This window comes from Meriones unguiculatus, chromosome 12 (assembly GCF_030254825.1).
Source record: "Meriones unguiculatus strain TT.TT164.6M chromosome 12, Bangor_MerUng_6.1, whole genome shotgun sequence".
Lineage (NCBI taxonomy): Eukaryota > Metazoa > Chordata > Mammalia > Rodentia > Muridae > Meriones > Meriones unguiculatus.
The window spans coordinates 33,422,790-33,434,890 of NC_083360.1; the positions used below are offsets into that span (position 1 = coordinate 33,422,790).

Genomic DNA, 12,101 nt, shown 5'->3' on the forward strand with positions numbered 1-12,101 from the left:
TGAAATCAGACCAGGCCCAAAGTCCACGCTGGGAAGAGGAAGCGAATCTGGTGTTCAAGAATACCCTCCAGCTGCTGTCACTGCCCGGAGGACGCCTCCTTCCAGCTACTGTCACCCGCTCCCTGTGGGAGGGCGCCTCCCTCCCCCTTCACAGGCTAGCTTCTCCTGCCCTTTCCTCCGCTTCACTCAGGCCAGGTGGACACACTGTTGGTGCCTTTAGAGGCCTGGATCCAAGCTGTAGAATCTTCCCTCCTGGGGCGGGGGGGAGTCATTTCTTCTTTTTCTTTTTGAATTCATTGCAGCACGCCGGCAGCCGGTTAGACGAACAAATGAGAGCGTTGGCTAGTGCAAAGGCAGATGTCTGCATTTCACAGTACCTGGGTGGAGGGCAGAGGCCTGGGGGCTCCTCCCAACGTGTGGAAGAGCCAGGAGGAGGCTGGGCCAAACGCAGGCTTTCCGAACGGTCCGAGCTTCCGAGCTTGTCCGGGAGGCGGAGCATGATGCGCTTCTGTGAGGGACTCTGTGCAGTGACCCGCGGATCTATTTCATCACCTCCAACCTGTTTGAGATAGTGGTTTGGAGCCGAGCTGCTAAGCCGAGACTTGTGTGCCGGGCTCAAACCTCCCCTCTGAAACAGTTCTTCTGGCCATTTGTCCCTGTGGGTTTACGAAGGCGGAAGGGTCTCCGAGAAGAGGCAGCCCGGACCAGGGTCCCACAGACCTCACTGTGAGCCGCCTCTCTGCAGCTTCAGGCTCTTCCTTCCTAAACCAAGAAGACCAGGCGGAGGCTGCAGGTTCAAAGAAGACGCAGGGGAAAGGCCAGAAAAGGATTCGGTGCTGAGGGTCTCACTAAGCAGGAGGAAGCCTCGGGGCCATCGGTCTTCGGTGGACGCAGGCACAAGGATCCAAAAGCGCAATGCGACGATTGGACCAAGGTCACTCGGCCTGGGGTCGGCTGTGACCCCGGATGGCCTGAATTCCAAGGCTTGGTCAACCACCAGGTTGCAGCCTGCAGTTGCTGGAGGAGCGCGGAGGTGGCGCCAAGGGGCTTCTGTTGGAGCCGTTGAGGGGAGCACCTCCCACCCGGGGACCTAGGCACTAACGGGGCGACCGGCCAGGGCAGTCCCCGAGCCGCGACCCTCCCCGGGAGGGGCGGAGCCTCAGCTCCGCCTCCTGGAGGCCCGGCTCGCCCGCGCGGCAGGCTGGGGCGGCGGCTGCCGTCGCCCGAGCGCGGAGGGGCCGGAGCCGCGGGCACCGCGCCGGGAGCGCTCTGCCTGCGGGGCTGTCCGCCGCCCGCCGCCCGCTCGGTGCCCGGCCGGGCCTCTTGGCCGCGGGCGTCCCGGGCAGGGCACGCAGGGCGCGGGGCCGGCTCATGAAGCTCCCCGGCGCCGGGCGCGGGAGCGCGGGCCAGCCATGGGCGGTAGCCTGCGGGTGGCCGTTCTGGGTGCTCCGGGAGTGGGCAAGACCGCCATCATCCGCCAGTTCCTGTTCGGTGACTACCCCGAGCGCCACCGACCCACGGACGGCCCCCGCCTCTACCGGCCCGCCGTGCTGCTCGACGGCGCTGTCTACGACCTGAGCATCCGCGACGGTGACATCACTGGCTCCGGCTCAAGCCCCAGAAGTCTCGAGGTAGCAGTTCGAGGGTGGCCAGGGATGTGTGTGCGCGCGCGCTTGGTGCCCACGTGCGTGGCCACGTGGACTGACCCGGGGCGCCTGAGAGTGAGGTGTGTGTGTGTCTAGGTGTATTGTGTGAGCCTCCTGCTCCTGTGGCCGTTTATCTCCCTGGCTGCTTAGGCTGGTGTCTGGACCAGCCTGCGGCACAGCACTGCCTGAGCTGAGCCGCCGAGACAGACAGGACCGCGGACAGGAGTAGCCTTTCTACAGAGGGCCACTGCTCCTTCGTTCCTGTGCCCTGGAGCGAAACCTCAGTGATTTGTGCCAAGTCCCAGACAGACGCCCGCTCTTTGGTGCAGGGTGCCTTTGTGGGTTTCGTGGAGAGCTGGGAGGCTACATGAAGCCTCGGGTAAAGAAAACTGAGAACGTTGACGGGGGAAAGGGCAGCGGGTGGGTGCTCAGGCCGGAGGCTTCATCTGAACAGCCGCCCTGGGGCGGTCAAGTCCCCGCCTGCTGGCCGGTGGGAGGCAGATCCACCGGCACGGGGCAACTAAAGGTAGCAGCACGGGCTGAGGGGACAGTAGTGTGACAGGAGGCCCAGGCCGTAGGGACCCACAGGATCAGGCACAGCTGGCAAGTCTGGCCTGCGGGAGGCTGCGTAGGGCGAGTTTTGCGAGGTGATGGGGTGTGAGGATGAACTGCGGGGCTGTGGAGTGGAAGGATCTGCTGCAAACCCCGGACTCGACCCCTAGGAGTGTCCGGACCCTAAAGACTGGAGCTGGCAGGACACGGACGCCTTTGTGCTGGTCTACGACATCTGCAGCCCCGACAGTTTCGATTACGTGAAAACCCTGAGGCAGCGCATAGCGGAGAACAGGTGAGGGGCTTGGCCGCAGGTGAAGGGCTCGCCGGGGGAGACGGCAGGCAGTTCTGTCCGGGCGCCCCTGGGTCACGCTCTGTGCCCACTAGAGGGTCTGCGGCACGCCCGGGGGTCCGCGGCCGTAGGTGGAGACCCACCGCGATTGCACTCTTGGGGGAGGGTTCCTTGGCCGTGGAGTCTCCAGCAAGGCGCCTCTCCTCCATCCGGCCTCCAGGCCGGCGGGCGCGCCAGAGGCACCCATCCTCGTGGTGGGCAACAAGCGGGACCGCCAGCGGCTGCGATTCGGACCCCGTCGTGCACTGGCCACTCTAGTTCGCCGGGGCTGGCGTTGCGGCTACCTCGAGTGCTCAGCCAAGTACAATTGGCACGTGCTGCGTCTCTTCCGGGAGCTCCTGCGCTGTGCTCTGGTGCGCACGCGTCCTGCGCATCCGGCCCTGCGCCTGCAGGGGGCGCTGCACCCAGCGCGCTGCAGCCTCATGTGACTCGCTTGGAAAGCGGGCTCCCACCCAGACTCCGGGCTTTTCTTTGACTTTGATTGGACCCAGCCGACTCCCAAACAGATCGGTTTTATGAAACCTTATTGGGTCACAATCACAGATGGAAAGGATCTGAATGTATCAATGTGACTGGAAGCGTTCGCACAGCTCCTGGCGCTTTCCTGGACACCTTGAGACAAGGTCTCTCACTACGTAGCCTTGACCCACCTGCCTCTCCACTGCTGGACTCGCTACTGGAGACACTTAAGTCATGCCTTACCAGGTAATAAAAACAATTTAAATGCACAATTTAAGGGTTTCTTGTTCTGGATTAGGCAGGTAAGAGAGCGATGAGGCTTTCCCTCCAGGCATAATGAAGGCTCGGTCCCCCCAAAACAGAAGCTGGAGCAAAACTTTACTGTCAGAGGTTCTGCTTAGTGGACCACACACAGGTCCTCAGGACACCAGGCTGGCCCGGCCTCCTCTAAGGCATTCAATAGTATTAGTAATTAAATAGCAATGCTCATCCCCCAAACCGGATGTACAATAGGTTTCCCATTGTGCCATGTGGTCCCGTGGGGTCTGGTCCCATGAGGTCTGGTGCTCAAGAGGTGGAAGGGGGGCTGTCCCTGATGCAGAGGGTAGGTTAAGGCCACAAAGAAAATGGAATGGGTGTGCGTGTGGCTGAGCCAGTCCATCACATTGAAGAATCTGGCTCGGTCCTTGGGGTGACCGACTGCAGGGCACGCCAAGGCCCGAGCTCCATGGGTCCTGATGGGCGGCGGGGTCCCCGAGGGGTGGGGATGCGTGAGGGCTTGCGGTCTGGCTGTGTGTCCATCCGCCCCCTTGCCCAGGTCAATGAGGGTTCTGGGCCAGCCAGAGAACTGGTTGCATCCAGCGACCCCCCTACAGCAAGGCAGGGGCTGCCTTCATCGGAAGAGCTGGACAGAGCCTGGCTGCGGGGCCCGGGCAGCCCATTGGCCGTGCGGCCCGATTCCCCGGGGGGGCCACACTTGCCGCCAACCAGAACACTGAGTGATGAAGATGAGGAGCTGGATGAGCAGTAAGCGGAGTCCGGAGCTGGAGGGTCAGGGTTATGGCTGGCAGCAGCCTCCAGGGCGCGGGCATTGGCCAAGAATTCCTCTTCCAAGCGCTGGAACAGCTGCTGCTCCTGCTGTGGGTCAAGCTGCAGAGGTGTGCGGAAGACGCTGGCGGGCGTGGCAGCCAGCTCTGGGCCTGGGCTCGAGCCCCTGGAAGGCCGGGGGGCTGCGGGGCTGCGGGCGCGTGGAGTCTGCGGGGTGCTCCTTCCAGAACCCCCAGATCCGCCGCCACCCCTGCTCCGGCCCACCCACGAGTGCTGCCCGTCTCGGTCCCTGCGCACCACCAGCACCGCCTGCTCCTCGCGGCTCTGGCTGCGGGCGCGCCGCGCTGGGCTGGGGGCCGCCGGCTGAGAGCCTCGGCCCCCCGGGGCCACGCGGGGCCGTCCCCGCTCCAGCCGGTCCCGAGACTGGCTGCGAGGGGCCGGCGGCCGTCTCGGGGAGGCCGGGAGCCCGGGGGTCAGCCGGTGGTTGGGCCACTCCCTCCGGCAGCCGGTGGCCGAGTCGTCGCTGCGGGCGCCCAGGGGGCCGCTCTGGGCCGAGGAGGCTGAGGAGTCGCTGTCCCCGGAGTAGCGGCGGGAGCGGGGGAGGGGGGGCAGCTGATCTCGGGGCCTGAGGCGGGGAGCGAGAGAGACGGGCATCACTGGCGCGGGTGGAGCGAGCCGGCCGGCGAGGCTCCGGGCTCTGCCAGGGGACTTCCAGGCACAAGTGACCGTCTGGGCTGAGGCCATGGCTCCCCGCCCCGGGCTTCCGACGCCTGGGTTGGCCCGGCCACCACCCGGCGCCCGTCCCAGCTGTGTTGTTGGTTTGTCTGGGTTGCCAAGGAGATGGAAAGCCGGGCCCGCCCCCACGCACGGGAACTTTTCCCAGGCTGTGAGTCACTGCGCCGCGGACGCCCTACCCCCACCAGCCCTGGTAGCTCCTGGGCGAGCCTCCGCCACCTCACCTGAGCAGGGTCTCAGGCCCCTCCTTTGTGCTTCGCAGGCTGACGGGGGTCACTTCGGGCCGGGAGCCCCGGCGCTCACTCCCAGGAACTGGGCTACCGGGGCGGGGGCTGGGAGTGGGCGATCCCCTCTGCGGGGAGAAGGTCCCGGCCCTCTGCTGGGGCAGGCGGTGGGCTGTGGGCATGGACACTGAGTGAGGAGCAGGCCCCGGAACCCCCACCCCCCGCCGGCGGCCCACACTCCCACCCGCACCTACCGGTGGAGGAGCAGCGGCAAGGGTCATGTTTGTCTAGGTAGTGCTCCAGTGTGTCCCAACCGCCACCCACGCGCACCATCACGTGGCTCCTCAGCACCTGTCGGCCGGAGGGCAGGTCACTGGGGGCCTTCTAGCCCACCCTGGGCTGCTACACTGGGCCTTTCCTCTCCTCACCCCACTCACCCTCACGAAGATGAGCAAGCTGGAGTCTCCCACTCGGTACTTCCCCTCGGAGACCTTGATCATGGGAAACTGGTCTGGGCAGGTGCAACGGCCCAGGATCTCCCTCACCTGAAGCCGGAGAAGAGAAGGCTGAAGGTCAAGGGTCAAGTCCCTCCTCCAGAGGTCTAACAGCAGCTGCCCGGCAGGAGGAAACGCCTCCGCCCTCCCACACGGGACCTTTCACCTGTTCCGCTGTAAGGGTTCTGAGAACTGGAAGCCAACCAGAGAGGCTAGGCCAAGGACGGTGCCCTGGAAGAAACACTGAACGCCGTCCATAACCCACTCACACTGCTGAGGTCCACAGCCCAGACACCCCGAGTGCGGAGCGCCCATGCGCCCAGCTGAGCACGCCTACCAGAGGGTGCCGTGTGGGACACACACCAACAGCCACAAAGGGGCCCCGCCTGGCAAGCGCGATACTGCACGCATGTGGACGGAGGCCGGGGATGCCAGGCTGGCTGTGTGGGAAGCCTACCTACCCTCCTCCCTACCACGGCGGGGTGTCGCCAGAGGGACTGAGCCGGTGGGACCTTGGGTGACCCAGGCCCAGGCTGGGGATGGACGGGGGCCCAGGTATCCATTCTGCCCCCAGCACGGGGCGCCTGACTCTTGGGCAGGCACACCACAGTCCTAAGCTCCTGATAAAAAAGAAACTCTTGGTCCAGCTGCGGGGGTGGCAGGGACCTAGGGCTTGGGAAAGGCGTAGGGAGCTGGAGGCCTCCTGTGTTCCCAGCAGCCCTTCCTCTTCTCAGCAGCAGAGGTAAGGGGGTTCCCCAGAGCCGCTCTCCAGAGTGTACCAGCCTTCTTGCCGAGAGCTCCCCCACAGCTACCCTCAGCCAGGGGGCGCAGCCACTCGGCCCCAGGTCTGAGGTTGCTAGTGCCTCTGCCTAGCACCTCTGCGCCCACGAGGTGCCCCCGCCACCGGCCTCCAAGTGAAGGGATGCACCGAACTCTGTTGCTGCTCCTTTAATACTAGAGGCTGATCTCGTGCCAGAGCCGAGGTTTCATCGGCCTCAGACCCAGCTGGGCTGTGTGGCCTCACTCAGCACCCCTGCCTCTCTGGGCTGACCCGTTTCTTTGTGGCCAGGGACACACTTGGCAGTCAACAGATGTACCACCCTTTCTGAGGGTGGGGTCCGGGAGGCTCAGGGACGGCGTGGTCATCAGCTGTGACATCTGGCCCCCAGCTGGGGGGAGTGGGCAGGGGCCACCCAAAGCGTACTTCAGAAGACTCACCAGCTCGTCGAGGTTCCGAAGGTCATTGAGCGTCATGCGCGGTGTGCGGGCGGGAGCCTCTTGTGCGGTAGCAACTTCAGGGGCGTCCTCTTCAGCAGCGGGGACGCTGGAGACCTGAGGGGTGGCCCGAAGCTCCCGCTCAATCTCCTGCTCGAACTGCACCAGCCTGGGGGCGAGCAGGCCCAGGCGCGCCCCACGCCGGGCCACCTCCAGCAGGCACAGCACCACGCTCTTCTCGTTCTTGCGCAGCACCAGGTCCTCCGTCTCAAACATGAGCACTTCAGGCACGCCCAGCTCTGCCCGGCACCAGCCGATGAACGTGGCCACGTTGTCCCGGGCCACAAAGGAGCCAGGCGCCACACTGTGAGCCTGGAAGGCTACACCTCGGGTTGGGCGGGCAGCGGCCAGAGCCCGGGCGGCTTCGGTGACAGCATTGGCATGCTGGCACAGGGTGGTGCCTGTGGCCAGCCCCGTGAGGAAGCCGTCGCCACTGCCGGGTAGACCCAGACCATAGAGGGCATTGAGCCAATCGGCCAGGTCTTCCTTCATGGCTTCCACGTAGGCCTCGCTGGATCGGAAGGGTCGCACACTCTTGGCCGCGGAGCCTGCGATGCCCGCCACTGGGTCCGCCATGCCCGGGGCCAGTGGAGTCACTGCGGGGACACAAGTCAGGATTTCGCTGTGAAGACCCGCCAGGGCCCGGAATGGCCCACCTCGGCCAGCCTGCCACCCAGACAGAGGAAAACGCTAAGTTTGCGTGCAGACCGTGAGCAAACGCGGCAGCTCACTGTCCTCAGAGTGCCATGACCTGCTTCAAAGCACTCAATAAAACCGACACCATCTTACTGTTTATGTTTGCTGGCTGGCTCGAGTGTGTGTGTGTGTGTGTGTGTGTGTGTGTGTCTACGGACAGGCTGGCATCCACGAGGAAGAAATGCCACTTAAAAACAGGAATACACGTGGGCAGGGTGACACAGGAGAGGAGCCTCGCCCAGGGCCACGGAGGGACTGTTTCCACTGATCAGCCGAGTCCCGCAGTCCCGCCTTTCCCTCACCGGTGCCCTAGGGGCCGCGCCACTGGCTGCGCCGCCACCGCGTCTCCATTCTACAGATGAGGAAACCGAGGCGCAAAAGAGGGCAGGCGCTCGCTGAAGGTCGCGGGGCAGGGGGTCACGCAGCCAGGCCCCGCCTTCGGCGAGCAGCCGCCCCGGGCCGGTGCCTGCCAGGCCGGGACTGCCAGTGGACGCTGCGAGCCTCCGCAGTGCTCGCGGCCTGGTCCAGAGAGGGTGCGCGGTCGGTCAAGGTCACACAGCCCCGGGAAGCGGAGGCCTTGCGCCGCCCGGCCCACCTCCGGGCCCTCCGGACGGGGCTCCTGGGGTCCCCCGGGCTCACCTGGCTCACCCCGCCGCCGCGGGGAGCATCGCCCCGGCGGGGCCGAGCCGGGCCGCGCCGCCGCACACAGGCGCCGCCCGAGCTCGCTGCATCCCGGCGCCCGCTCCGCCCCGCCCCCCTGGAATTCGGATCCGGCCAGGAAGGGGCGGGGCCGCACTCTTAAAGGGGCCGTGCCTCATTCGGGCCCTAGGCTCCGAGCCTGGCGAAGACGCCCTTCGGACCTTTGACTCCGGAGCCTGGATCTTCCGAGGAGGGGTTCGGACCCCTTCAGCTGCCCTCCCTCGGCGACAGTGGCCGTCCCGGAAGCGATAGGGGCCGGGGATGCAGAGTCACCTCCGTCTCGAGTGGATATCTGCAGGCCAGATAACCGGGTGCTCTTCCTCCAGAATGGCTAGGGACAGTAGTTTAGGGGGACAAGGACGTCGAGGCTCAGGGATTGGAAGGTGGCTGCGGGTTAAGTTAAAGGAGGGGGCGTGGCAGGGGCAACTTCCACGCCTGAGGAGGAGCGCGGAAGATCTGGGCAATCCTGCCCCCTGCTGTCGCTGGACCGTCTCAGGGCGCCACCAGCCGCTTGGGTGTTAGAGCTTTTCACAAAGCTCCCCCAGATCAGGAGAGCAGCTGAGGGAGCGGGGGCTTGATGGTGGCTGTTGGGGAACACTCTCGTGGACCAGGGGCGTTTGCTGAACACCTACTGTGTGAGCCGAGTCTCACCCAGCAGCCAGCTCTGTGCTTCCATCTGTCAGGAGAGCAGACCCTGGCATGAGGGGAGAGTCTGGAGTCTGTGGGTGTGTGTAAAGACTGTAATTTTAGCTCAGATCAAGGAAAGAGGTGAGGGAGGAAGGTGGAAGATATCCAGAGGGGGTTTCTCACACTGAGGAAGCCTGTCTCAAAAGAGAAGCAGAGAAGTGAAGAAAGAAAGGAGGAAGGAAAGAAAGAAAAGTGGATAGGCTTGCAAGGTTGGCGTGGTAGAGACAATAGGGCAGGCCACATAGCACCCTGTGAGCCATGCTTTTCAAAGGACATGGAAGCTACAGAGAGGCTTGTTTACTATTATTATTAAATCACTATTTTGGATTTTTGTTTTTGAGGCAGGATCTCACTATGTAGTCTTAGCTGACTCAGAACTCCCTATGTAGACCAGGCTGGCCCCCCAAAATGATAAGAGATTTGCCTGTCTCTGCCTTCTGAACACTGGGGTTTTAAAAACATGCTTTGCCATGCCGGGCCTTTATTTTTACATCTTAATTTGAAACAGTCTTGCTATGTAGCCTGGGCTGCTTTTGAACTCACCACGCTGCTCCCTCTGTTGGGATCACAGGCCTCTCTGAGGAGGTATTCAGAGCAGGAGACGCTGACTTAGTAGTCATAAGGGTTCCGTGACTGCAGTGGTGGGCAGGGCAGAGAGCCTCAGAGGAAGTCGACTGGTCTAGGTGGGAGTAGCGAGGAGGTGCTGGATTTTGGCAGCCTGTTGAAAACGGGGGTGATACATGTTGGTGAGTTGAGCATGAGTATAGATGAGGGAGAAATCCCAGGTTTGGAGGTGAGCACTGAGGTGAAGAGGAAGAGCTGCTAACTAACTCCCGGCAGGGAGCGAGGGAGGTCCTGGAGGTTGGGCAGATTGGCTCTGGAGACTAAATACTGAGTGAAGGGTTTGGGGAATGACCTGGCCTGGAACAAGCAGTAATGAGCCATTGTACCCAGCAATAACACACAAGATCGGACACAGCGATGCCTCTTATGACATGTTTATTTGTATGTGTGTGTTTGTGTCTGTCAAGGTATGCATGCAAGGCAGACTTTTGGGAGTGAGTTCTGTCTTTCACCAGTGGGATCTTAGGTATTGTAGCTTGATGGCAAGCACTCTTATCCCACGAGCGGTTTTGCCAGCCTCAGAAGATAGTTTTGTAGATCTAGAGAAACTGAGGACCAGGGAGATTGAGGCACACATTCCTGCCAGCAGCTGTGCAGGAATTTGACTCCTGCTTGTGCCTGCCTTGCTGTGCCTCAGGGTTCTGAACATAGAAGACACGGCTGAATCTAGGTTCTATTTATTGGTCACTGGTGTTATGTGACTGACTTCCTGGGGAGATGCCACACACATGTCTGTATACCCCAGATAGGAAAGCCATGACAGACCAAAGTACAGATACCACAAAGTCCAAATTTTATTGGGGTTATTTAGAGGAGCAGAAATGACACAAAGACAGCAGCCTCACCAAAGCCCACCACAGCATGAGTGACAGCTCACAGAGCTGGGACCTAAGCACACTGCACAGCCTACGAGCAGCTCAGCAGGTTGGTGTCCTTTTTTAGGTTGCCTCAGTTGGCCTAAACCTCTTCCACTGGTCTGCTCTCAGGACTCCCCTTGCAGCTCGGCCTGTTGGAGAATGTTCTTTGCAGCTTGGCTAGGCTTACCCTGACAGAGAGGGGCCTAGTGAATCCTGTCTGTTTTAGGGAGTTCTTGGAGGTATTTTGAGTTGCCTTGCTTCCATAGGGATGGAATGTTTCAATCTTGAATCTGGTACCATGGTTAAGCTCCCTGACCCTGGGTCGTCTTCTGTAAAATAGGACTGTATTTTTAAAATAGTACTGATAGTTCAACTCACTGTGGCCTGGTGATGGGCCAGGGAAGGGAAGAACAGACACATCAAGTCCCTTGAGAGCTGGGGCCTGTTTGAGTCTTTTTAACTTTAAAATATTTTTAATATTAGAGTTTGCTTTGTATCCCAGCTGTAGCCCCCTTCCTCATTCCCTCTCAATCCCATCTTCCCCCCATCTTCTCTTACCATTCCCCTCTCCAAGTCCACTGATCGGGGAGGTCGGTCCTCCTCCCCTTCCATCTGACCCTAGCTTATCAGGTCTTATCAGGAGTGGCTGCATTGTCCTCCTCTGTGGCCTGGCAAGGCTGTTCCCCCGTCAGGGGTCCCGTTTGAGTCTTGCCCCACACTGCAGCTTCCGGGATTCCCTGACATGACAGCAGTGATGCAGACCTCACTGATATGACTAGAACCCTGGAGAACCATGACCAAGGCAGCTCAGGGTTCCCATGTATTCTTGGGCTATTACAGATTCAAGATAAAATAGCACAATTTGTATCTGAGCGGAGTCCAGTCAAGGACCAGGCAAAAATTCAATTTCAGACTGCCTGCCAGATGAGCATCAAGAATCTGCTGTGGACAGACGACCCTGACCAGCTTCCTATGTCCTGCAAGAGATCCAACCAAAGCAGAAGGCTCAAAGCAGTCCACTGGAGTGTTGTCCCTGCACTCCTCAGGAGTGAGGTTGACTGGGATGGCAAGGAGCCAACTGCTGCCCTGAACCCTGATTGTACAGAAGTAGAAGAGCCGCTCTGACCTTTTCTGAAAAAATGCTAAGGATGGGAAAAGTGCACTTGTGGGTGATCATAGTCTTAGTGTCTAGGAGTGCACAGGCTAAATGAAGATGGAGGCTTTCATTGGGTATTGTTTACTATGACAGAACCAACTCTTCGAAGAAGGGTGCTGAGTTAAAAGCATGGGGGAAGGGCTTTCATCCCAGCACTCTGGGAGGCAGAGGCAGGCAGATCTCTGTGAGTTTAAGGCAGCCCAGCCTCCAGAGTTCCAGGACAGCCAGGGCTACATAGGTAAACTGTCTCAAAAATCCAAAAATAAAACACAGGACAGATCAGCTAGATGGGGAAAGGCCCACTTTAAGGTCAGGAAGAGGGCAGTGAGGGAGCTAAGAATGACTATTTGGTACTGCAGAGGACATGGACATGGTGATTGAGGTCCATTGTCTCAGTGAAGGCACAGGATGACCCTGTGAGTCGATAATGACCCAGTAAAGCCTAACAGTTCCAGCTCACTGTCTGGAGAAGCTGGGAGATGAGAGCACAGGTTTCCAGTGGACCACCTCTTCAAGGGCATCAGCAAGTCCCTGTTCCCACCCAGTGAGGGCTGGAAAGAACTGAACATGAGATTGCAGAACAAAGGAGGGAGAAGGA

General features: G+C 61.0%; 2 protein-coding genes across 4 annotated transcripts; one reads left to right on the forward strand and one right to left on the reverse strand.

Moving 5' to 3' along the window:
- The first annotated feature begins 561 nt into the window (after positions 1 to 561).
- Rasl10a (RAS like family 10 member A) lies at positions 562 to 3,281 on the forward strand. 2 transcript variants are annotated; one of them, XM_021632709.2, is made up of 3 exons: positions 562 to 1,631; positions 2,369 to 2,493; positions 2,711 to 3,281. In XM_021632709.2, the coding sequence occupies exons 1-3, from the start codon at positions 1,413 to 1,415 to the stop codon at positions 2,976 to 2,978; spliced, it is 612 nt and encodes a 203-aa protein (XP_021488384.1). In that variant the 5' UTR covers positions 562 to 1,412; the 3' UTR covers positions 2,979 to 3,281. The 2 variants fall into 2 exon arrangements, with proteins under 2 accessions (XP_021488384.1, XP_060221572.1); XM_060365589.1 differs by having other exon boundaries at positions 1,205 to 1,631; positions 3,094 to 3,281.
- Positions 3,275 to 8,259, reverse strand: Gas2l1 (growth arrest specific 2 like 1). 2 transcript variants are annotated; one of them, XM_021632708.2, is made up of 6 exons: positions 7,783 to 8,094; positions 6,728 to 7,380; positions 5,453 to 5,560; positions 5,270 to 5,366; positions 5,016 to 5,187; positions 3,275 to 4,681 (listed from the first exon to the last, which is right to left on the reverse strand). In XM_021632708.2, the coding sequence occupies exons 2-6, from the start codon at positions 7,358 to 7,360 to the stop codon at positions 3,670 to 3,672; spliced, it is 2,022 nt and encodes a 673-aa protein (XP_021488383.1). In that variant the 5' UTR covers positions 7,361 to 7,380; positions 7,783 to 8,094; the 3' UTR covers positions 3,275 to 3,669. The 2 variants fall into 2 exon arrangements, with proteins under 2 accessions (XP_021488383.1, XP_021488382.1); XM_021632707.2 differs by lacking the exon at positions 7,783 to 8,094 and adding an exon at positions 8,120 to 8,259 and having other exon boundaries at positions 3,369 to 4,681.
- Between the last annotated feature and the right edge of the window lie 3,842 nt (positions 8,260 to 12,101).

Excerpts from the sequence above, each read along its gene's own strand:
- Rasl10a (XM_021632709.2), top strand. The coding sequence starts at position 1,413 with ATGGGCGGTAGCCTGCGGGTGGCCGTTCTGGGTGCTCCGGGAGTGGGC. Across the intron at positions 1,632-2,368 it reads CAAGCCCCAGAAGTCTCGAG|GAGTGTCCGGACCCTAAAGA; the intron begins GTAGCAGTTCGA and ends CTCGACCCCTAG. Across the intron at positions 2,494-2,710 it reads CAGCGCATAGCGGAGAACAG|GCCGGCGGGCGCGCCAGAGG; the intron begins GTGAGGGGCTTG and ends TCCGGCCTCCAG.
- Gas2l1 (XM_021632708.2), bottom strand. The coding sequence starts at position 7,360 with ATGGCGGACCCAGTGGCGGGCATCGCAGGCTCCGCGGCCAAGAGTGTG. Across the intron at positions 5,561-6,727 it reads TTCGGAACCTCGACGAGCTG|GTGAGGGAGATCCTGGGCCG; the intron begins GTGAGTCTTCTG and ends CTCCGGCTTCAG. Across the intron at positions 5,367-5,452 it reads GCTTGCTCATCTTCGTGAGG|GTGCTGAGGAGCCACGTGAT; the intron begins GTGAGTGGGGTG and ends TCCGGCCGACAG.